The sequence below is a fragment of the Seriola dumerili genome, unplaced genomic scaffold (genome assembly GCF_002260705.1).
Source record: "Seriola dumerili isolate Sdu_G_001 unplaced genomic scaffold, Sdu_1.0 BDQW01000073.1, whole genome shotgun sequence".
In the NCBI taxonomy this organism is placed as follows: domain Eukaryota; kingdom Metazoa; phylum Chordata; class Actinopteri; order Carangiformes; family Carangidae; genus Seriola; species Seriola dumerili.
In genome coordinates, this window is record NW_019174328.1 from 3,051,354 (window position 1) to 3,076,976 (window position 25,623).

A 25,623-nucleotide genomic window follows, 5' to 3' on the forward strand; every position below is an offset into this window, starting at 1 on the left:
AGTGAAGTTATCTAAAGATAAATGTTCAGCCTTCTCCGCTTCTCTGTACACAGTCAACACGGTGACTCACAGTTTCACATCATGTCTTTTAGGCGCCAAATAAACCGAGACACAACTTTCCGTCAGACAGCGTCTAACCTGTGGGATTTGCGGGCCCTCCCCTGAGAGAGCTCTGCACGCACCAGCTCAGGGACAATACTGCTAAACTGATCGTTTAGTTATATGACAATGCAGATAAGAGGCTGGGCCTGGTTGTCTCCTTTATCGGTGATCTGTCGTTGTGAAGGCAGGAGTCCCTTCAGCCTTTTGGAGCTCTTTATCTCCGCAGCTTTGAAGATGCGCCCTGATCCCGGTAGATAACAATGAAAAAGCGCCCGGGACGTCTCCTTCACACTGCGCCTGTTTCCTCAGCTCTGCCCCACACGAGCTCTGTCTGTCCCACAGGAAAAGCTGCAACTCTCATTATATTCTAATTTATTGTGGGACTCTGATCTGGAGAAGAAGAAAAAAATCACCCAGCAGCTAATATTATTGTACTGTTTGGAAGTGACACAAGCAGCTTTTATTTTGAAATTCAATAGCACTGGAGATCCCGGACCAGTGGTGCAAGAACTATTCAGCAAACTATTCCTTTACCACAGTGTAAACATACAGCAGCCCGTTACAACTGGAAGTCCTGCATTCATATTCTGAAGTAAAATGATAGAAGCAAGAAAGAAGAGCCATCATATGAGTATACACACACACACACACACACACACACGCACGCATGCACGCACGCACGCACACAAAAGCCCCTAACACAGAGCATATTTAACATTGTTTTATCATCTTGATACTTCATGACCTTTTCTAAATCTTTGAGAAATTGTAAACCTGATTTTGAATTGATGTCATGATTCGGAAATAATTTGCTGTAGAAAATAACACATTTCTGTTTGGAGTCTGTAAAACACAGTTAAATACAAAGTGTTTTCATGTCTCTATCTGTGATTGGAGTTGACAGGACTTTTTAAGCAGCTCTACCTCTCACAAAACCCTAAAGTCTGGATTTATTATGTAACAGTTTGTAATAGTCATCATGTCTATCAGGGACTAATTGACCCAAAACATAAGTAATAACACTATGTCTGACGTAAAACTGTCTGCAAATGACTATTTGGCAAAGAATACAAAATATAATAATATATATATTTGTGTTGATTCACAGCCCATATAACATTTAAAATAAGATATATATGAGCTGGTGCCATAATAATGCTTTAAGGTCATAATTAGTCTCCTTCATTAACAGTTTGAGCCCAGTTTGAGGCGAAGGGAAGGATTACTTCTTAAATACCTTTCTATGTTTTTTTTTATTTTATTAAAAAGGCCAGAGTAAAAAGAAATAATAATTCTGCAGTTGTGATTATTATTTTTACACACTGAGCAGCGGCACCTGTGGGACCCCAAACCATGAGGACGTGGTACAAATGTCAACAAAACACAAAGATTCATTTTGCCTGGATAAACTAATGAACTCACGCATGTGTCCAAATACTATGACAAAGTAAAAAAGTGTTCTTGTGGTCTGGTCTTGAATACCTACTTAAATTTGATGTAGCCATTCTACCAGAGAAAGTCCTTGAGTGACATTCAAAAGGAAGAAATACCAGAAAGCACAAAAAGTTCACTATGATGTCATCACCACACACTGTAAATCCTAATGGGAGGAGAGAAACCCGAGCTTCGGCTCCCCCACCGCCTCCCACAGCCCCCTGACAGATGTAACAGGACTGTAACCTGCCATGCAGCCATTCTATCATGGATATTGTCTGACAATAATACGCTTTGGCAAGAGAGAGCTTATAAAATCTCATTTATTTGGCTAAATTAAGCAAATCTTCGTAGCACGTCACATTCCATCTCCACGGTGTGTTTCAGGGCAAAAAACCATGGAGGAGAGAGAGCGGGCAGGAAAATAGAAAAATAGACACAGACTCAGCTTCACTCCTCATATAACATTTTGCACTGACATCTCATTATGTTCTATCATTTTCTCTGTAATAGTAAGGTACTGTCGTGACAGCAAGCTTGTCTAGCTTCACGACACACTATTGATAATAAACGCAATTATTTCACATTGTGCTGTTTAAATGGAATTAATATTAGATATTAATTTACCAAGCTAGTCATATAAATCTCATTTTGGTAAAGTCCTAATTGGTAAAAAAACGAATGATTAACCATTCTGCGTTATTAGTAATGTTTCCTACAAATCAGACACAATTCAGCAACATCAAATAGATTTTATCTGAATGTTTGACAAGGCCTGGAATAGGACCAAGGACAAAAATTAGTTGCTGGGCCCCTATTTACCCCCATTCCCTCCTCCTTGTTTGCACTGTGCAGGTTGTTCCTCTGCTGGAAAGACATGCCCCCCAGTTTGCTGTGTGATGAGTTCATTGAATATGATCTAATTCAGGAATATGCACCTTCTACGTACAATATCAGCTGAAATGAAGGAGGTCTGAAAATTAGATCTTTGCGCAAGACCATAAGACACAGCCCTTTAGATTAGCTAACAAGGCGCCAGTATACTATACTGAATAGCTTTGGAATCCTTCCCGCCGCACGTGTGCAACGTCAGAAGTGGGGGAGAGGGGGGGCTGTGTCTGACAATCCAACATTGGTGCCCATTTCTTGCAGTTGTTGTCCTGTGTTTGAACTTAACCTCCTTTTTTTTTTTTTTTGATGCACAACTACATCTGTCACAACAGAGTGCAACTTTATGTCCTCCTGGAGCGACTGAAGGTGTGAACTGTTACCCTATAGTTTAATGATGATTGTGTCTCACCTCTCTCTATAGCACTATATAGCCCTTCCACTGCAGGAACCTGCAAGTGTGAAAACACTGTTTTAGCTGTTAGTTCATTGACAGACATTTTACAAACCATGGACCGGTGACAAAGTCCAGGCTTCTTGTTGAAGACAACATCCAGAGGGAATTTGAGATGACAAAGTTTACCTGAAAATTTAATCTGTGTTGAGCAAACTAAACATCATCTGACGATCTGACAGTGGCGGGAAAAACTTAAATTTAACTGCAAAAAATAAATGAATAATAAAATAAAGGACTGACAGGCTGACAGACTAACACTGTCATTCCCAGTTTGGCTAATAAAGGAGGATTCCACCTTATTGCCCTCATCATGTCAGTTATCTTGTGCTTTAATGGTGCATATTCCTAAATTAAGTCCCAGTTGATCATATTACTGCAGCTGCTACACAGCGAGCTTGTGGCTGTCAGGGGCTCCTGGGGTTCTCAGGCCCTGGTGCAGTTGCCCACTTTGCCAGCCTGTATTTTTTGAAATATATTCCCTATTCCTGCCATGTTCAGTCCACATGTGATTACATGGAGGCCTTAACAGCTAAATTACATGGTCAGATAACAAATGTCAGTATATGAGCTGAGGGAGAAATACTGCAAATTACAAACATCAGCCATTATTTTTATCTTTGTGAAGAAAGATGTTGAATATCAAAACCAAACAGATGTGTGACCAACAGCAGAACCTGTGTAATCTAAAGGGTGTGAGTTATAAATAAAGTTAAACTGATTTTACCGACTGAAGTTAGGGAACAAAATGAACATACGACAGCGGAAAATGTTTTCCAGTCTACTAGGCTCTGTTGCCACGACAACAGAGGCATCTGAGGGTTGGGCCTTGACCTGTTGGTGGTGACTTACTCCAGGGCTATGATATGCGACCGGGGCACGGCTCACTGGAAGGTGGCCTTTACCCTCCTCAGCGTGTCCTGGATTCTCCGCGTTTGTCGCTCGCTGGAATGCTGGAAGTTGGCATCCTTGTCCGAGGCCAGAAGGTGGATGTCAGAGGTGGCCAGCCGGGCGATGCGGCGCTGAAGGTAGGCCTGCAGATCCCGGTCCGGGCTGTAGGAGTACACTGCCTCCTGGAAGGCGTGGACCTGACTCACAACCTTTGCGATGCGCCTAGACCCAGATATGAATGGATGGATGAGACAAATGAAGCAAAAGAACAAGAGTTTAAAGTGAAAACATGAAAAGAAAATATGTCTGGCTGCATATTCTTTCTTCTTAGCACCATCATCAGCTTTTGTCTGTGACCTGATTTGGAGCGAGCGGGGATAACCCGGGGTCCACACTCAACAGCTGTGTCTCTGCCGTTCCCCGCTAGATCTCCTGACCCCAGCATCTGGCTTCACCCAGCCTCCTCTCAGCATCTGGCCCAAAACCTCTTTTCCAATCAAACCCCATCCCACGGGCGCCATCTGGTGCAACACTGGCACCCCTACCAACAACCCAAATTCAGCAGCTGTGCCATTACCATCCAACCGCCACTTGTTGTGACCTCAGCATCTGGTCAGCCATATTGGATTGAAGGAGAAGGACACAGGAAAATGCGAGTTGGCCGACTTTGTCATAGATGGATACTCAATATGTGGGGAGAGAGCTAATTTTCAGTTAATGGCACTAACTGTTCATATTTTGTGTCACTACAAGGATAGATAACAGGCTAATTTCACTGGCTGTGCGCGACTTTCACTAACATCCCACCTCTAACATAATTAGTGCAAATTCCAGCTCGCAGTTATATCATAAGTTGCAGAGACGGAGGAAGGGAGGACCGGGCTTTTAGCCGCAGAGATATTTTGAAGAAACGGGGCGTCTATTCCCTCTATGTTACTCAACAACAAGGAAGAACTCCACTGAGATACAGTATTTTGTCTTTTAACTTCCTGTCTGCCCCTTAAATAGGGATGTTTTGCATTGTGTGGGAGGACATCTGACGCTTGTGACCAAAGATCCGACCAGTTCCACAACATAACTTACAGCGTTAAGTTGTGTCGGGTCAGGAAGAAACTCAGACTTTCTTTTCTGGCAGTTTTATGAACATATCAGTTGCTATTAAAAGATGTCACAGCGCTAATTAGACCATTTCACCCACACAGACCCGTTCCTGTGCGGGTGAAATACAGTGCAACATGTCATCAGCTAGACATGTTGCACTGTATTATTTAAGCTCGTCTAAAAAAACTCTCACATCTAAATCCAGTTATGTCAAGTAACAGGATTCTTTTCACTTTGTACCACATGTTCAAAGCAGAACAGAAACACTGGTTATCTGGTTGTGCCCCTCAAAAATGGATCAGTCTTTCTATTTTTTAAAACATTCTCAGTTTTTATTAATGTGTAACCATTGGTTTGTGCGCATGTAAATGTGCATTTTGTCAGTGCTCATTCTGTACGTGTTTTATTGTACACTGGTCTCTCCTGGAAAAGAAACTTTGATCACAGTGAGAAGTACCGGTTTAAATGAGGGACCAAATAAAAGTATTACTGTTATAATAGTCACGGTGACAGGTCAGTATGCATTGGTATTTTTGTTTTTCTAATGTTTGTATATATTTAACTGTATGCCATGTGAGCTAATTAACAGTATTTCTTCATCCAAAACAGACCGCAGGGTGGAGACTTATTTAGACTATTACAGTAAGCAGGATTTTCATATGAACCTCTTCAACTTTATTGTGGAAGTAAAAGATTTTCTACACTTGGTTGAGGGAAGACTTATTTTCATACCATCAAGTTAAACAATGGTCTAGTTTTCCATGAGTTGGACTAAGTATGTATTGAGCTGATTATTCCAATTTTCATCATTAATTAAAATCCTCCTCCACCCAATAATGTGTTCATAAGCATAACAGCAGGATTTTGTGATGTCACAACAAATTTCTATGTAGTGAAGTACAGACATCTCGTCTCTAGCATACTTTGCACTGAAAAATATTTGCATAGATTATAGATTGTCGATTTTTCAATGAGGGAGTTTTTATGTGTTTTTTGTCGATGAAAACCAAATCAGACAAATTTCTATTCAAAGCAAAGCAGTTTCATATGTCTTACAACAAGTCTAGAGAGGATCTGTCATAAATTAATCAATTAATAAATACTCATAATTAGACTTTTAACGATTATTATATCATCAATAATATAATTTGGAATAATCAAACCAACAAAGCAAAAAACATCTAGTTTAGTGATACTTTAGCCAGAGGGGCTACAGTGAGATTACAAGTCACATTAACTGAATATGGTGATCATGCTGCTGCTGTTTTTTTTTTCATCATAGAAACATTTAAATGGTCCTACAAGACAAAGATAGCCAACTAACATCATTGGTAACTGTGTCAAGGATGGCGTTTTAATCTGATATCTGCTGTAGCTGCGGTGGCGTCAGGTGAACGCAGGAATGTGGACGTGTGTTCCCAACTTTGTGGTGTTTACAGTGTGAACCCATCACGGCTGAAACATTTGGCAACAGCAGCCAGAGGTTAAAAGACAAGGGCGGGAACGGGAAACACCAAAAAAAAAAAAAAATGGGCGCCCACATCAAGTCAACAACAGCTTATTACAGATCTAGAAATGATCTGGATTTTCTCCTCACCTGAGCTTGGTCCACTTGTAGGCTCCGGTCGTGAGCGTGAAGGCCCCGATCTCCAGCTGCTGGACGTGCATGGCCAGGATGTGCGATGACGGCAGGGTGGGCCTCCTCCTCGAGTGCTCTGCCCCCATCAGACACAGGTCGTCGCTCTTCAGGAACACCTGAGGAGAGAGCAGTTTAGCCGCACAGTAAATAAATGACTTCTTACTGGAAGAGAAAATTTCCAATTAAGTCAAAAGCATGTGTAACATGAGTGAAAAACCTGTGAGGATTTTCAACAAATTTAACCTCTTTACATATGAAAACCAAGAGAGCATACAGTTTGTTTTCATTACATCTAAATAGTGGAGCTGGGAAGATAGCAATGTCTGTTGTTTGATGCATCAGGATCTTTTGAGAATAACTTTCAGAAGCAGAGCCAGCTGTAAGCTTTCAGCACACAGGCGGGTTGCTTGAAGCTGTTTTTCTATTGATCTGTTTGCCCTGCAGCCCAGTTTCACAATATGTGACCAGCCTAGGCTTCAGTTACAAACAGCATAAGCGTGCGCCTGCTCAAACACACCTACGCACACACACCTGCACAGCTCGCAGCTCCTCCAGGATCTCAAACACCTTGGAAGACAGATGTTTCCAAGCCTGTTGGCAAGAGATGAGGAAGTTTTATTTAGTAGCTCCAAAATGAAGACGAATTAAACCGTGGCTTCAGTGCAACACCAGAGTCAATGACTATAACCTGCCTTTAGATTAAAATATGGAAATTTTTTGCATTGTCTCAACCAGTGGTGTCTTTTAATTGTTAGGTTTTTAATTACTCCTTTTCGTGGGCCACATTCCTCCTCACTTTCTACATCACATTTGAATGCATTAATGCTAATTTCTCATTTGAGAAACTAATTAAACACCAACCAACTCCTATCACAGCTGAAGAAAACATTTAGCTCGAGGGCACCTGACTTATTACACAAACTCAGAATCTGTTTGAAGAGTAATTTATGAGATGCAGCCTCACTGGTAATTGCTTGACAGTCACGTTCTCCAGACCTCGGAGGACCTGCATGGCTGTGGCAAAGTTCCTTGATTCATAGCAGTGTTTTCCTATCCACAGGTACTTGGTCAGCAAAGCAACTTGTGTCTGCAAAAAAAAAAAAAAAAAAAAAAAAAGAGTTTGCAATGAGAAAAAATGCTAAACAGGGCAAAATGCAAAAACCTGCTAGCTCTTTACGCTGGTGTGCTTTTCTTGGGACCACAGCAGACTGCATAATGAAGCACGTCCACTGGAAAAATACTATGTATAGTCTATATTAATAGTGCCTTGTCGACTGTTCTACATTTTCATTACTGCTACTGCTGATTATTTTTCCGTTTGACTAGAAAAGGCTAAATTGAAGTTAAAAAGCAGGTGAACATTTCAATTTCAAACACTGAAAGCAGTTGAACTGTCAGCTGACGAGTGAAAGACGACAGCGGGTTGAAATGTCTTTTAAAGAGGACGAGGTGAAAGCAGGCGAAATGTCAACTGAAAAGCAAATAAAAAGTAACCGCAATTTTAAGCTGAAGTTGAAGCAGCAGATGTAGTTTAATGTGAGCTGTCATTTAAGTGTGAAAGATGTGACAAATTTGAATGGATGCAAATGAGCTGAGCATTTTATAGATTGAATGGAGTGTCTATATGAAAGTATCAGGAAGTAGCTGAAGGAAAAAAAAAAAAAAAACATCCGTAATAATATTTTTCATAGAGTTTCTAACTCTCTATAACCCATTCAACCATGAGACCAGAGAGGAATCAGAGCGCACATGAGAGGAGGTCAGTGTCTGACATGAGAATCCGTGTTTGATAAGATCACAAAGCCCATGCTGTGTCTGTAATGGCTCCTGCCGACCCTGTTACTTTCATGAGTTCTGTCTCCTCTCACCTTGGTGGAGTCACAGATGACTATTTCAGAGGAGATCCAGTTAGTGACGCTGTCAGCATATGTGAGCAGCCGCTGGAGCTGGCTGTCTGACAGCGTCCCCTCACACATGAGCAGACCGCTGCCCTCTGCTGGCGGCACGTTCTGGGACACATTCCTGGTGAGGGAGATGAAGAGACATCTATACTATAAAATCACAATAAAAACAATAATAACTTGACTGTTCGGTTTCAAGAAGATGTACTGACAGAAACTTTGATAATTACGTCATTTTTTAGTCATTTATCAAAAAGAAATCTGGTTGCAGATTCTGAAAATGTGAGGTGTGCTTCTTTGCTCTTTTCTCTTGGCCACACAAAACAAGCTATTGGAGCCAGTCACCTTGGGCTCCAGTAAACTGTAATGAAAGTCTTCATTGTTTGCTGACATTGCTTTCATGACCACATGACAATGATAATGAAAATTATAATTAGAAGCACTCCTACCAGAAACATAATTTTCCACATACAGTGAGAGAATCATACTATCAGTGGATATATACATATAAACTTCCTGTATACATGCGTCAGGGGTCAGCAAATAGGTTTAGCCAGGGGCCAGTTTGAAAATATATGTTTTCATTGTATTGTTTTTTTCCTTTCCTTTAATTCTTTTCAAAATAAAACTGTTTTAAGTTCCCATGCGAGAGCAGACGACTCTGTTCCCGTTAGTAAGTTTGAGCTACTAGAGTTACAACATCTTACATTAATACTTGTTTATCAAAAAGGACTCAAACACAAATGCATGACTTGTGCTGCACTATGATAAGATTATCCGCACCCAACACGCCGTGGCCTGCTTCATTCATGCTAGTATGAAGGGGACTGTTGTTGTTGTTGTGTTGATAGTGAGGGGATTATCCTGGTGGAAAGTCAATAAAACCAAACTTAAAAAGTTGCTTTAGAAAAAAATGTCAAGCTGCTTTGATTGTGAATTACACAAATCAGTTACGGTCAAATAGGCTAAAGCTGTGGAATTAAAACTGTTTGTTCTTGTACTTGTTGATTTTAATACTTTTTTATCTATCTGTTAAGGTTATTAGACTTCATTACAGACACAGGCGCTGTTCTAACAGCCCGGCACAGTGTACATCTCTCTACATGTAGGGGGAACAAATCTTAAGGACTGCTGCTGGATTATGGCAAAAATAATAATCACGATTTTTTGGTTAATATTGACATCACAATTATTCAACACGATTGGTCACTGACTTTGGAAAAAAAACTGAATTTAAAAAAAAAAAACGAATTACAAAACAAAAAGCATTGTGTCTATGTAGTTATTTCCGTTATACACGAAATAAGAAAAAGACATCTGAGCATGGGATATAGAAACGGAGTTGGTGAATGTGGAAGAAAACTTCTATCAATTTCCCAATTCCTTCAGTACCGAGGGCGGAACCCATAACGTCGGATGGTTTTTGTAGGGGGGGTGACATTGGTTGTGAAAACAGAATGCAGCACAATAATCGTTTTCTCTCGATTATCTTGTTTTTATAGTCGTTGGAGGCCAAAATCGTAATCTAAACAAATCTTAAATCATATTTACTGAAGTTTACATGAGTTTTGTACATCTACATCTACAGAAGAAAACCCGAGCTTTCATCGGGTGGTAAATATTTTTGTTGGAAGGCCAGATTTGACCACCGACAAACATTTAACTGTCTTGTAGATGCTGCTGCACAAACATAATATCCGTATATTATGTATAGTATCCCTATATTATGTATGACATACATGTTACTAAGTCAACAGGAACTCACATAGCCTACTGTTCAGAAGGAGATTACGATGAAGTAATTTAATATGAAAAGTAGACTCTCTAGGTACAGATGGGTGGGGTCGTTGAACAAATCTGTTATCATGTTTCCATATAGATCACAAGGGGCCACTGAATGTGTGATGGTTATTTCAAATGATGAGAATCATCAATCAGTGCTATGGCTATCACAGTCACCAAATCTCAACCGAGCTGAACCACTGTGGGAGACTTTGGATCAACATGTCAAGACTCCCTACCACAAATATCAGAACACAGAAGGAGGCGAAATATTTTTTTTTTACACAGACTTATGATCTATGCTGAGCAGCACTGAAACTGAAACTGGAAGCATGTGGTGGCTCAGCACCTCACTAAAACCCTGTTTAAACAGAGATCCTGCTGTATTGCCATTAAGAGTACCCCTCATTATGCCTGCTTTATTGCTGGAACAACAATAACAATAACAATGTCCCCTCATTCTGTGATGGTACAGTTCATGCAGAACGACTAGGCGGAATATAGTTCCAACATTCCCGCCTTAAACAGGCTGTGTAAAAGGGGCTCAAGACACTATGGCCCTGTCCAGATCCGGCATTAACATTCATCTCGGGTGATCTCTTCACAAGTGGACAGCTCTAAGTATGTCACTTCACACCTGGCATTAGAATGCACCCCTACCTGCTACTCAAGTGCCCACTTGTGATGGGATCTCACTTCCCTGATCTGTATGCAAAAAAACAGGTATGAGTTGTCGTTTTTAAGCAGCCTGTTGGGTCTGTTGTCAATGTGTGTGTGGGTGTGTCTGAGAGAGAGAGAGAGAGAGAGAGAGAGAGAGAGAGAGAGAGAGAGAGAGAGGGAGGGAGAGCAGGCTGAAGAGGGGCTGAGCGAATCATTGCTCTGCTCACAGCTCTACAATGAAATTAGGTTTAATCCATTTGGAAAAAGTAGAATATTTTCAGTTCATTATGAAACTGGCCCAGACCACCTCCGAATGTGGTCTTAATGACTGGATCTCGAATGCATCTTCAGTGTATCATGGGTGCGTTCACACCTGTTCTTAGAGTTGTCCACTTGTGATCATCTCACCCAAGACGCATCAGGTCTGAACAGGGCCTATGTTAGTTTTTCCTTTTCATTTGCCACCCATCTGTATCCTATATGAAGACTGTAGACGGTGTTTAAGCTCGAACATTATACTCACTTGTTTGGGATGGAGACTTTGTCCCCGACTCCGTGGACTCTGGAGTTGAGGAAATGAACTGGATGACATTCCTGGAACATTTCCTGCATTACAAAAGGTAAATCACAAGTTTATGAATTAGAGCCTTTCTGGGCATTCATAGAGACATGTCTCCCTCTAGTGGTTAAACGAGACAACGACGACGGTGGTGGATTGAATGCATGGAGGATGTGTGTACCTGCTGCAGGAGTGTGAGCTGTTGGGCTACGTGCTGTGCGCTGTATTCATTCTTGCTGAACGGGAGTCGCTCCTCACTGTGCAGGCAGACACTGGAGAGGTCATCGACCAGGGAGGGATAGCAAGGCATAGGCAGAGCTGCAGCAATGGAGAAGGCTTTGTCTTTAGGCATGGACGCAGAGGGCTCCACCACTCTTGAAATCCTCCACTGAAAAGTTTGGAGAGAAGATGTGTTTCATGAAGGTACTCTTGCAAAACGGTGAGATAGTAGACTCAGTAGAAGCAATCAAAATTCAAATTATACACAAAGAATACGCAGCAACTGAACTTGTTCTCTGATTTCCCTTAAAATGTTTCGCTTAGGCGGGAAATATCTGCATGCAGAAAGTGCAAATCGTTTTCTTGCTCACACAGTATAAATAAAAGTCCAGACTCACTTGAACTAATCAACAGGAAACAAAACCAAATGGTGTAACTTGTTATTATAATGCACTTACCTTTCTGCCGAGATCCTCAGTGGACGAATACAAGCACACAGAGTCATCGTCGTCCTCTATGCTGATAAGGCTATCTCTTCCTTGACTCCACCTTGTACTTGGGGGGCTGCGGAGAGCAGCAAGAAGGGCCTCCCCTCGGCTGTCGACAGGAATCACCTGTGGAAAAAACAAAGAAACAGAAAACAAACAAATGTACCAAAACAAAAAAGCTCCATCACCTTTAAATAGATCATTTAGACTCACATTTTAGAGTTATAACACATTTTTTCGATCCCTTTTGTTATGCTGTCATCTAATAAGACAAATGACTTGAATTGAATTGTGTCTGCTGTCGAACCTCATGGTGTCTGATAGTCATTTCTATTTGCAAGTTTAAGAAAATGAAGTGGGTCGTTAGCATGAGCAGCAACAGGCAACGAGAAGTACGGTAACCTTGAGGAACTGCAGGCTAAAAATATTGCATGTTTTAATACAGCCCTGCTATTATAATATAAGCAGTATTATTATAGTTGCTAGGAGGTTATGTACCTCAGTATTAAGGAAGTTTTCTAATGTATCCACAAGGTTGGACTTGGGTGTGAAGTCCACCTGTTTACAGTCTGTTATCCAGAACTGGAGCACGTCCAAACTACGATGGAAGATCTTCTCACTGTCTCCTGACATGTCTGGACCTTCTCTGGAACAGAAAACAATTTTGTCACACAATTAATGGACAGTGTTTCATACTGTGTGCTATAAAGCATTATGTTTTATAGCTTAGAGGAGAGGCTGGACTAGAGATATGGGTTTTTCTGCCAACTGGGGCCTACTTTACCGCACTACACTGTTTCTCTATGTAATCATGAGCTACTTGATATACTCTACCTTGCTGCACTGACAAATTTATCCATTATGAACTGCAGTAACTGCTCAGGAGTGCAGAAGAAACGATAGGTATACAGGAACTGCTGGATATAGCCCTCCATGGCAGCATTTCTGTGATGACAATGAACACAATGACATGGAATTAAGTTCAGAAAGAAACACAGTTTATTAACACTGTTCAGTGAAAAATATGACTAAGTCTACAACAGACAATTAAAGAATATAATAACACAAGCGCCGACCTTCAGGGTTGAAAAATAAAGCCAACATGTGAAGCGCCGAAAGCTGCAGTTCTTTGAAAGGCCAATAGAGTCTGGCTCCAAAAGCGAGTCAATCCCCAGAGACTCCCATGTTCAAATGTCCAACTTTATAGCAGAAATAAACATGTTTACAGCCTGGTACAAAAAATGGTTTGTCTCTATAACTCATTTTCTCCTTCACGACAACTGTACAGTGGGTGAATTTTTATATAACTCACTCGTTTCAATATATTAAGGATTAAAGTTATCCATAATTGAAGGTGTTCTGCTTTGAGTGACAGGTGGGTGAATGTATGCTTGCCACACACCGGCATTCACTGAAGTCTCGACCCCACGTACATCCCACCTCTTTGCCCATCTTTGGATTAGCAGCGAGTTAGTCAAGTTAAACTTGATCATCTTTTCTATCCAGTTCCTTATCCTGATTAACCTTATTGTTGGCAGCAGACAGTGGGATCCAAAACTCCTTCAACTCCTTCCGGGGAACCCCTTCAAGCACTCTCAGACCATGTGGGAGATGTACTCCCTACATATGTTCTATGTCTGGCCCAGGGTCTCCTCCCACTTAGTTACGCCCAGAACATTTTAAAGAGTTTCCAGGGGGCATCATTATTAGGTGCCCTAAATCACTTTAAATGCCTCTTTTCAGTGAGAGGGAGCGGTGACGTCATACAAAAAGCTCTCCCAAATCACAGCATCATGGTGGTGTGTCTCATGTGAGCTGGCAGACAAATGGGAATTTATGAAAATCCCCTATATGACTTTTTAGGAGAAATATCTGAAAATAAAAACAGCTAAACGATTTTTTTTGTTGAGGAGCTGGGTCAACATTTTCAGCCCTGAGTATTCACAAGCTATATATATATATATATATATATACAGTATATATATACCACCAAGAGGGGATGGTAAGCTTGCACATTGGGCAAATCTTTGGGCAATCTTGGACAAAAAAAAGTAATTTTCAAGTAAATCATTTGCCAAGATGCCGTGAGAACACTGTAATAACAGCCGACGCCTACTGTAATGGGAACTACCACAGGAGTGCTTTTGAGTATTTTGACAGGTGTTTATATGTCTGTCTGTCTTTGGACAGATTTTGTCAACATGATAGTGTCACAACCTGCAAGATACAGTCACAAAAAAATAACAGGTATGTAGTTGAAGTAACTGGTTCTTCAATGCTAATATATTTACTGAAATGTTTAAGCCCTTGTGAGGGTATAAACTGAAAACAAGTCTTATCAGAGCTGTTAGAGGTGGAAAAACAGCTTCAGCTTGAGGCAGTGGAAACTAAAAGGGGATAAAGAATTTATGGATTGTGACCTTGTTTTTCTAAATGCTGATGCTGTTTCTCATAGCAACAGATACAAAGCAAATGCTATAATGTCAAACTTCAAAGCAGCAGTGATAGTGTCATGGTTTACAGATCAGATTAGAATTAAGGATGGACTTCTAGTGATACTGACAAAATTTATGTAACCAATTACATGACTAATCGAAAACGTGTGGGTGAGCAACAGAGCGAGAGAAAAGAACTAAAGCACAAATGTATTTGATACTGTCAACAAATCCTATGAAAAGGCAAAAAGCAACTATGAACTGATCCTACTATTATGTATAGTCCACTAATATGATTCCAAAGCCTGATAGATCTTATTCCTCTGTCCCATAGAGCTCCATTGTTGTCCAAAAATGATTAAAAACACATCAGTGAGCCACACTGTTGCACAGGGTGACACGTTCCTGAATTAACACAAACATGGACACTAATCTATTTTGAGTCAGTCCCACATACATCAACTAGCAGCTGTTAATACTCACTAGGGCATAGTGTATTAATCCACAGGTGAAAAGAGTCCCAAACAAATGCACCATTTACCCGTTTGATAAAAAAATAAAATATTTCTGACTTTAGTCGTTTTTAAAGATTCATATCTTCACTACAAATGAATGAGGGTATTGCTGCAGGAGCGGGGAGGTCAGGTCAGAAAGTAGTGAGAGACAGACTGACATATTGTGTCTTTTCATGAGATTTCGTGACATTGAAAAGAATACAGATGAACGCCAGCTCTTTCCTTCAACAGTTATCAACACGACAACAAGACTCTACAGCCGAGCCCGCAGCTCTGAATGGCTGTGCTTTGGCAGAGCAGTGTTTTAAGCTAACTGCTAATGTCAGCATGCTAATATACTCCTAGTAACAATTTAAACAATTACCAATGTTAACATGCTGAGGTATAACGTCTGTGTTGGGAGGGGGGGCGGGGGGGTGTTCACATGTTGACTGACCATCTGTCTCTTAACTCTCTTTCTTTTAATTTCTTCCGTGTGTGCAATCAGACAGAGCAAGTGCACAATTTAGTCTGGTGGCAAAGTGATATAGTTGGAGAGTGGAGACAACATAAAAGTTCCTATTATTGTTTTGAAACATGTTAGAAAGATAATTTCATTTTTAAAACATTAAAAAACATTATTTAAAAAGGTTTTTTTTATTATATTTTTCACCAAAATTTTACAGTTCCACTAATAATTTGTTGGCCCACTTGCAATGACTTCACGGCACACCAGAGGACCACAGGTAGGGTGCCACTGCCAAGGTCAGTATGACTAATCCTCTGGGGACATGAACAGAGCTGTACAAAATTCCACAGCCATATATCAAATAGTTGTTGAGATATTTTAGCCTTATTTTATGAAAAGCATGTCTGTTGTACAAACAGTAAGATCAAGGATCTTCTTCAGTTTCTTACTGTAACCTGGTAATTTTCTGACCCGAGTCCTTGTGGAATCCCTTGGTTGGACGCATCAAAAGCAGCAGGGAGAGTAAATAATTGAGCACAGAACTCGGATCACAAGGGCTGCCTTAAACTTTGAAACAATATCACAAGTCCTACAACCTCATGACTTGACTAGAATTTCAAATCTAAACCCTGATCAATAATACCTTGTGTAGAGGTAAGCCATGAGGCCCAGAGAAGAGCCAGCCTGCAGACTGCTCTTCCCTTTGCTGGTGCCAAAGTTCAGAACAGACGGGTCTTCAGAGGATTGGAGGTCCAATGATCCAGGTCCAGCGACAGCCAAAGAAGGTAGTAATGAAACCTCCAACCCCCACTGATCCACACTCAGAATCTGCAGAAGTAAATGACATGATATCAAAGGTTAGAAGAAAAAGATTGTTGGGAGATGCATGAAAAACATCAGTGTTGGGAATTGTATCTCTTTGACAGTACCTCAAGGTATTTCTTCACACAATCCAAGAAGCCCACTTTGGATCTGAGTTCCTCAAGCTGGGACTTGAGTTTAGACAGCATCAGTTTGCTCTCAGAACCTTTGGGATACAGTACATACACAGTTTTATAGATCATAATGGCAGCTTGCTGTTTTCATACACCAGCAGCGTAATGAAATGGGCACCCAACCTTTATTTTTCCTCTCTTGTTGAATCAGCTTCTGGTAGAAATTTCTCGTTTTCTTTAGATTCCTTGTTTCAATTATCAGCTGCTGCTGCAGTTCCTGTTCAAAGGAAATCACACAAAATCAAACAAAGGCCCTAAAATAACAGCACATGCCTTTCACTGCCTTTAGGTGTTTCCAGTGTGTATGGAGCAGAGTCTTCATTTTTTTCCCTTCTCCTCCCTCTTCACCGTGGCAACAGAACACAACAGCTCTTTTGAAGTGAAATGAGTAAGAAGTCGCAGCAGCTCGGCTCTTAAGGTGTGTTATTAGCTGTTACACGAACCCTCTGAAGGAACAGTGGTGCCATCAAAGTGTGCAAACACAAAGATGATTCATTAATATTCTTTTGCAAATGATAATAACTTCCTCTGCCAAGGGCCAAGTTCAACATATTAATATTCAGATCCAGTTTGGAGAGAATAATATGCCAATTATCCTAAAGTCCCCAACATGTTCTCGTCCTATTTACCCCAAAGCCTGACCGTGCCCCACTTCATTACAGTTAAGAAAATAATTCCTGTACTTGTTCATAAAACTCGACCTAGTGAAGAGCTGCTGAAGCTAAACTGGGTGCAACAAGCACTTGGATGTAACATAATAAAGGATAAAATCTATAAAGAATCAAGAGTCTAATTTTTAAAAATGAAAACCGGCTCTGTCTTTGTTTAAAAACCATCAACACCTGATAGAATATCAGCTTTTTGTCAATATACACAACTCTATTCACAACCTATTATTGCAACATGCAGTACATGTAAAATACATGCTCTGTGATATACATTTCATTGTGTTAATGTAATAGAATCTCATCTATAAATCAGCCGCTTCACACAGTCTGCTGTTTGTTCAAAGACACAGGGTGAAGGTCAGACATGAGTCACCGGCAGAAGCCTTCACAGGTTCACCTACCTGCGTTTTCACATCTAGACATGGTGATCCCGTGTGCTGTCCCAGATTCACCGCGTACTGTATCACCTCTGGACTAAAACAGTCTTCTCCAAAAAAGGCAGAGGCCCACACTGGGCTTAAGCTGAGGCCCGGTCCCTCTGCTCTGGATCCAGGCGAGAGGAGTCGCTCTGACGCCAGGGAGTCGCTGTCCTCCATGTCCTCCGAGCAGTCAGGGCTCATCTGCTCGTCCGGGGCTCCCGGCAGCCCTTCCTCTCTCCCCGACACAAACTCGGCTTCAGAGGGGCTTTCATCGCTGCCCCCCACTGAATGATCTCCTCCCTCCATGACCCCTGTGTCTGAACAGTCCATGCTCACACCTCGACCAGTAAACAGGGACAGCAGAGAGAGTGGGTGGGGGGGGGGCCGGGGGGGGAGAAGAGAGGGACTGAATCACATGGAAGGCAAAAAAAACAAACTGGATTTGTGAAGAAAACACAGAGAGAGAGATCCAAGACGGGTGCTGGGGGTATTTGTTGCTAACCCTGTCATAGCTGCACAATGCAGCCACTGTTAACAGATGAACTTAAAGGCAGTTCAAGCTCAACTTGTTCTATCACTATCTTTTTATCTCCAATATCTAGTAACCAAGTTGTTTGTAATCAAGATCCCATGTCTAGCATACTTTAATAGCACAACCGATGCAGATGTAAGGGCTTGCGTGTGTGTGTGTGTGTGTGTGTGTGTGTGTGTGTGTGTGTGTGTGTGTGTGTGTGTGTGTGTGTGTGTGTGAATGTCACTGGCCAGGAATGAGCTCCAGAGGAAAAGAAATCTTCAGCGTTTGCTCGCCTTCAGCCTTGGACTCCTCTCAATGTGCTACAATCTTAAGAACAGCATCCAACAGCCACTCACAACTCTCATGACTTCAGTCAGCAGCCAAATAAAGAGAAATATAAAGTATCACGGGGGGGTTGGGCTTCAAACCACCTTTTTTTTTTGCAACCAGTATTGAATCTAAAACCCTTTATTGAATCTATTTAGGTAGTATATTTGAGGAGGACACTTCTTAGTCAAAAAAGTATTGTTTTCATTGCAGCAGTGGTGGAACATGTATTTCCATTTCATGGTATTTTACACTTCTACTCTACTACAGTTCAGAGAGAATTATTGTAGTTTCCGATGCTGTAAAAAGCACTGTATTTTCATTATATGACAGCTTTGCATATTTACTTAGTTTTGCCACATAGATCACATATTTTGAATTCAGCTAAATGATTACCTGCTCTACACTGCTGCTACACTGATTTTTGCTGGAGAAAGATTAAAATAATTTCATAAGAATTTTGTATTATGATCATAACAAATCTGTGTATTTTATAAACTTGGAATTGGATCCAAAATTTAACCGGCTATGAAACCCGACCCCATGAGCTAGATCTTTGTCTAAACACGCATAGAATTGAACATGAAAGTAAAAGTCAGTTTCCTACCTTCACTGACAGAGTGCTGACTCTGCTCCGATCTCAATTCAAAATCTTCAGGTGCAGTCTCATTTTGACAGGGTCGGGCCTCGGTTTCTTCCCAAGAATCCACAGCAGCAGGACTGGAAGTGTGAATGTTTCCATTCAGATCAAGATGGCCGTGCAGGCAAACTTCTCCCTTCCCTCTCCAGACAGTTGCTATTAAGGGTGGGGTGAGAGCTGCCCTTTTCACAGCCTTTGAAGAAGGCTGCTCATCAGAGCCGCTGCAAGGGGCGCATTAGGAGAGAGCAAACACACACACACACACACACACACACACACACACAGATTTCAAAGCTAGGTAGGGACAATTAGCACTTATTAAAAGAATAATGCCAATAAATGCATATATGTGAAAATTAACAATTTGGAGAAAACACATGCTGATGGTAAAAAACAAAACAGTTGACATCACATAAAACTTCTTGCAGATCAGATGCACTTGCCAAGACAAAACACAGTCCACTCCAGTCCATGTCAGAGTTAGAATGGACCAACGTCTTAATAGAGAGGTTACAGACCTCCCTCTATCCCCTCACTGAAACTGGAACAGTGGGAAAAAAAATAACCTTCCATGGCCGAGCCCAATGAATGAGCCCACAGCCAGAGGGAAAGAGTGTCTATCTCCCTGCAAAGCTGTGATGTCTCTCTCCACATGTTGCCCTGAGCATGGCAATGCCTGGATAAAAAGATGTCTGGGAGAAATGGCAGGCTCGACCCTCTGCTCGTCTCTGGCTTACATATAAATGAAGAGAGAAGCGCGAAGCATGGAATTTGCTGCCTTCATTCATGTATTCATTCATACGCTTAAGCCACCCCTCCCCCCCACCACCACACCACCACCACCAACCTACCCCCCCCCACCCCCACCCCCCCACACACACACACTTCCAACCACCCCTCCCAGGGCTACTTGTCAGCATATCAGTAACAAAGCAGATGAGGCTTTACATGTATCTCCAGTGTTGCCAGGTATTCTGCTCAACACACATACTGCAAAGCTGTTGCCATAGGGACCATTTAAGCTGCTGGCGGACGTTTATTTATGAAGCGCATGTTGCATTAATGCTCATTTGAATGCTTTGTAATGATGTGCACATGTATACGAACTGTGAGTGTGCAGGGGAGGAGAGGTCATGTTCATGTGAGGACCAGATCAATCTGTGTGTGTGTTCTTCAGAAGCCACTTAAGAATAAATTAAACATCTGAATGGGTATCTTACTGTTTAGACAGAAGCACTGGCTGTTGTGCTGTGGACAGATCTCTTTCCTCGATTCACGATAATCATTTTGACACCTCTGGTCATGTCTTTAATTCATAATGTAGGCCAGTTGGGGCGATTTGATTCATCAGACAACCCACCCCCCTGAAAAAACACTCACTTAATTAAAGGATTAAAAACTTCTTTCAGAGTCTTTGAACTGTGCTGTGATTGAGTCAGTCATTGAAGCTGTGGTACTGTGGCAAGAAACGATAATGGAACAACAGCAAAAAATAGTGTTGTTGAGGTGTTAGGTGGTCGATTTTGATGTAGAAGTACAGTGTGAAATACATCATTTCCACAGCACTGACTCTGTTCTGAAAGACCTGTGTTGGTTGCCCAATAATTACAGTTTATTGATTTTTGAATTTAGTTTTTTCACTTAAAGGTCCCATATTTTATACTTTCCAGGGTTTTATTTCAAGCATTGATCCATAAGAAGATATATTTGTGGTTTTAAGTAATAAAAACCAGCTCAATGTAGTTTTACATCTCCTTTCTCAGGCTTCTCTTTGGAGCTCTTGCAACAACAGGTAATTGAATCATTGAAATCTGCTCTAAGTCTCTCTTCTGATTGGCTGACTGTTTTCCGAGTGATGGATTAAAAATATAGCAGACTTCAGGTAAAACACTCAGAGAAACCGAACCCTGCAAGGTTGGATGGTGGGTCCAGGCGGGCCATGCTCAGGCATAGCTGAGGGTGGTGACTGTTTCATTGTGACATCACAAACATATTTGGAGGAAGTCCTGACAGCTCATTTTAAGGCTCAGTTTCTGAATGCAGGCTGTGTGCATTTCTCTGTGGACCGAGCGCTTTGATGCTTTCACAGTATTAATATGGAACCAACAACTGCTTTACAACCTAAAAAACATGGGAATCTCACTTTATACAATGTCGGACCTTTAATTATTATTTGAACCTGTGAAAAAAAAACTGGATTCAAGCTAATTTGGTGGCATATAATATGCAACTGTAGTTAACATTCATTAACTGATGATCCAATTATCACATTACCTCAAAGTCAGTATCATTTCTTAACAGTGAGCAACATGACTTCATGATACATGCTGCATTAATTCATGCGATAAATCATTGAGCTATTCCTTATTTACACATTATTGAAGCATGTGCCCCCTTATTATGAAGTACTCATTTCTGTATCACATCATGAGGATGTACAGCTGGTGGCACAACTAGAAATTTCAGTCTGCTGGCTACAATGACTTTATTTTCCTTTGTCTAGTACCAATTGACAAATATATTTTGTTTCTTAACATGCAGTTAATTTAAAAAGAAAAAGACACAAGTGTTTGAAGTCCGACTCACGGTGTGGATGGGCTGTAGTTGACCAGGCAGTGTAAAACACCCAGCAAGTCTTCTTCCCAGTACACATCACTGAACCTCTCCTTCACAACACTGGCGAACGTGTGGTACTGGAGGTCCTTCAAAGAGAAGATGTACTCCCCTCGGAAGAGACAAAAAGTTGATTTTCAAATGAATATGTCTGAACAACTGAAGACAAGGTGATGGAGCAGGTCATTGCTTTGTTGTTTTATTCAAACATGCCTGCACTGAAGGTGTTAACTGGTAATAAAGCAACATTGTGCACTTAGACATAGGGGTGACTGTTCTCTGTGACACTGCAGCTGTCTAGTTCACTTCTGCCATCCACTGGCATATTCTGACGTCAATGATACAGTGAGACAAGATAGAGCTTTATCTGTTCCTCTCCACCCAGGGGCATCCCAACAGCTCAGTCCGCTATCAGAGAGGAGTGCTGTATGTGTGTAAAAAAAATTGTGTAAAAAGCCCAAAATATCAACCAGATACACAGAACATTATTTTAATGATTCCTAGATGTTCTGAGGAGGCATGTTAAAAATAACCATGGTGGAACATTAAACAATTTTGTGAAGATCGTCTTGGAATCTGCTTAGACCCAGTGAACCCAGGCTGTCCTCCTCCTCGCCTCTCTCAGATGAACTGAAGTAACCCTCTATCAACACCACCACCCGTGACCACCTGTCATGTCCTAAATGTGTTCACTAACTTATTTTAAACAGGATGTTGTTTAACATTGTTGATTAGGTAAAAGTATATGTTGTTACAATATTTTTTGAACTGTCAGTATTTAGGTCAAGTTTGCTATTCAAACTGTTCATTCATTACTTTTATTTATTTCAGTCTTTTTTTTTTTTAAGTATATTTTTTTAGGCTTTTTATGCCTTTATTCAACAGGACAGTAGAGAGACAGGAAATGGGGAGGCAGAGAGGGGGAATGACATGCAGTAAAGGTCGTCTGATGCGGGACTCGAACCAGGGCCGACTGCAGCGAGGACTGTAGCCTCTACACATGGTGCGCCTGCTTAGACCACTACGCCACACGACGCCCGACTTATTTCAGTCTTTTGTCTATACCTTTTAGCTAGCCACTTCAAAAGTTACCTGCACAGTTGACAGGAAATCACATGATCTCAGCAGCAGAAGTTGGTCTTCGTCATGTTATTTTTGCATGAACATATGCATTGCATGTACATAATCAGGCTCATAGGAAGATTATGATAAGAAAGTGATACATAATAATTTATTAAAAAACTGCTTAGTAAATAAATTTGATTTAAACATTACATAAAACATTTAAAATAATTGGTGGCATTTTCAAAGACTTAACTTTGAATTAGTTTGATTACCACTGGCTGAATCACTGAATGATGTATACATATATGAAGTTTTTCCCGATTGTTGTGTAAAGCAAATGAAGCAAAAATAAAATGATGTTGCACGGTAAAGATACATACCCATGGCGATGTCCTCACTTCCATTATTCAGATAGCCATTAAGTGAAAACTCTCCCTTCAGCAGGTCAATCACCTCCTTTAAGGCAGGGTGGACTTTGGGGGCGACGGACTCTGAGGGAGACTGGTTCTCACCTTGCATTCCTGGATTTGTTTGTCCATTGTGAGTTCTGGGCACACTGTGCTCCAGGTGGCTGTTAGAAATGATGGAGCTACCATTGAAATATGATGGTGGGCCATATTCCTGAGCTTCAGGCCTCACAGGCACATTCAGACAGTTAATAAAGGGACCTTCAACGTTCTCTGGAACTGTGATTAGTCCTTGCAAAGGCTGTGGGACCAGCGAGAGATTTATATCTAACCCGAGGAGAGACTCAGGGGCCCTGACCTGCACAGGCACTAAAGAAAGACGTCCTGTTATGGGATCCTGACGGAAGAGGTAATTGTTGAAGACACCACAACCATTAAGGTTAGAGGATAATGGTGGAGGAAGAGACACTTCAAGACAGGAAACATCGGGGAGTGTAGAAGAAGAGTTAACCAGTATCTTGTCACTGGAAGTTGTAGCAGTTGTAGTTATTGCCTGACTAACAGGCGACTCCTCTATGTGTAGATTGGGTTCAGTCTGTGCAGGATATGGGTACTCAGAGAGTGAAGTGAAATCAACATCCCTTTCCTCGATGTGTTCACTGATTTTTGTGAATCCATCCTCAGTCCTGTAAAACAAACAATCCCTAATAAGCATTTTATTTATTAGAAATTCTTCAACATTCCTGGGAATACGCTTATTTGTTTTGTTATATCTATCCATCTATCTATCTATCTATCTATCTATCTATCTATCTATCTATATATATATATATATATATATATATATATATGGCATAGTGGGCTCATTTGGTACTGCAGGATCACATGATACACACCTGTCCAAAGAGGGTGTTTCCAATACACAATCATTACAAAATAACAGTAAAAAACATAATGACTCTTTGTATAATCAGAATTCTATACATTCAGTCCAGTAAAATGTTTTAGAAGAGCTGTATCAGTAAATTATTTCATGTCATTTGCACGTGTGTGTGAAGTCATGGGGAGGTGTGGTTAGAGAGCATTAAAGGTGTGGGAAGGTGGATTTGTTTTATCTTAGCTCTGTACAGAGCCAGGCTGCTGGTCCCACTCTGTCTTTGTGCTAAGATAAGCTAACCCACTTCACATCTAACTCTCAGCAAGAAAGCAAAAAAGTCTATTGTCAAAAATGTCAAAATGTCAAACTATTACATTTAAATTTTATGACTTTTATCCTGCAAATTGCTTTTTAAAAAGATGCGTCAGTATTACAGTGATAATAAAATCGCACCCTTCAATGGCAGCTCCAAGATTTTGGCTCTCCTCCTCTGAGTCCCTTTCATTGGTCAGGATGATGGGGGTGAAGTGTGTGGCAGTGGAAGTGAAGGCCTCTGGGAGTTGGAGTTCCTTGCTGACTGGATAGCTGTGGGGAACAGGGCCAGGCACAGGAGCCAGTCGGCTCTCAGTGGCCATGGGCACAAAGCCTACACACAGTTACAAAAATGCCAGATACAATATCAGTGATATTGTCTCATGCAATGCACGTCTGTAAATTACACAAAATGTGTAAAATATTAGGAACACCTGCTACTGTGGCGTGATCCAAGTTAAAAGCCATGATACCTTTTAGATTTTTTTTAAGGAATTCACCTTCAGTCAGGAATGTGAGACGTAAAAGAAATGGCATTTGTGAGAAAGACATATCTCAAGTCAAAGGGTCTTCTTAATATTTGTCACATTTCGTGTATAATATATTGCACATTTCAAGGTAAACTATATTGCATGAGGGTCATCCATACTAAAGCGAAGCTGTCCTACCACTGTTGTTTTGTTCAGACTCTTCACATGAGCTGTGATGAGTTTCGGTTGCACTCAAATCTTCTGCATCTGTGGATTTTGAGACTGGCTGAAAGACAATAGAATTGATTCATTACAATAAGTAGAGAACCGAGAACACTGTGGGGGTCGAGTAGTTACAGCACATGTCACGTAACCGCAACATCCATGCTTTGAATGCAGCCACGGACCTTTCTTACAAACCTGCCTTTCTGTCAAACCTGCCTCTTCACTAATAACTGACCAATCAAGAAAACAATAATAATAATGATAATAGAGAGACAATCTATTTTGAAGTGAGACAAAACAAGAGGATGACCGAACAGACAGAACAAACTGACTGATTGTGGGATTTAAGATGAAGACACAGAGGTTTAATTGTATCTGTGGTGTAAAACAAAGGAGGGTTTACCGGGTGAACTCTGCTGATGAGGTTGTTCCACACAGTCTCAGCATCTGTCCCTTGATGGGATAAGTAGTCACGACAGCTCTGGAACAGATCCACATAAAAACAATATGATAACAATGCAGAACACTCACAGACACCAATAATGTCATAATGAATTCACCAATCAAAACACCCA

The 25,623-nt window shown here is 41.0% G+C and overlaps 1 protein-coding gene across 1 annotated transcript in view; it reads right to left on the reverse strand.

Moving 5' to 3' along the window:
• Window positions 1-1,888: 1,888 nt before the first annotated feature.
• The window catches only part of kndc1 (kinase non-catalytic C-lobe domain containing 1), a 40,522-nt gene continuing 16,787 nt past the window's right edge, over window positions 1,889-25,623 (reverse strand). Inside the window, exons 12-31 of the mRNA XM_022743918.1 lie at window positions 25,452-25,529; window positions 25,022-25,109; window positions 24,495-24,687; window positions 23,138-23,850; window positions 21,666-21,804; window positions 19,047-19,300; window positions 17,581-17,936; window positions 16,635-16,728; window positions 16,446-16,543; window positions 16,160-16,344; window positions 12,953-13,063; window positions 12,617-12,764; window positions 12,089-12,244; window positions 11,593-11,799; window positions 11,376-11,458; window positions 8,378-8,531; window positions 7,474-7,596; window positions 7,041-7,100; window positions 6,468-6,625; window positions 1,889-3,991 (exon numbers count right to left, since the gene is read on the reverse strand). Coding sequence (XP_022599639.1) covers window positions 3,763-3,991; window positions 6,468-6,625; window positions 7,041-7,100; window positions 7,474-7,596; window positions 8,378-8,531; window positions 11,376-11,458; window positions 11,593-11,799; window positions 12,089-12,244; window positions 12,617-12,764; window positions 12,953-13,063; window positions 16,160-16,344; window positions 16,446-16,543; window positions 16,635-16,728; window positions 17,581-17,936; window positions 19,047-19,300; window positions 21,666-21,804; window positions 23,138-23,850; window positions 24,495-24,687; window positions 25,022-25,109; window positions 25,452-25,529 — 3,627 coding nt within the window. The 3' untranslated portion in view covers window positions 1,889-3,762. The remainder of the gene's footprint in view (window positions 3,992-6,467; window positions 6,626-7,040; window positions 7,101-7,473; window positions 7,597-8,377; window positions 8,532-11,375; window positions 11,459-11,592; window positions 11,800-12,088; window positions 12,245-12,616; window positions 12,765-12,952; window positions 13,064-16,159; window positions 16,345-16,445; window positions 16,544-16,634; window positions 16,729-17,580; window positions 17,937-19,046; window positions 19,301-21,665; window positions 21,805-23,137; window positions 23,851-24,494; window positions 24,688-25,021; window positions 25,110-25,451; window positions 25,530-25,623) is intronic.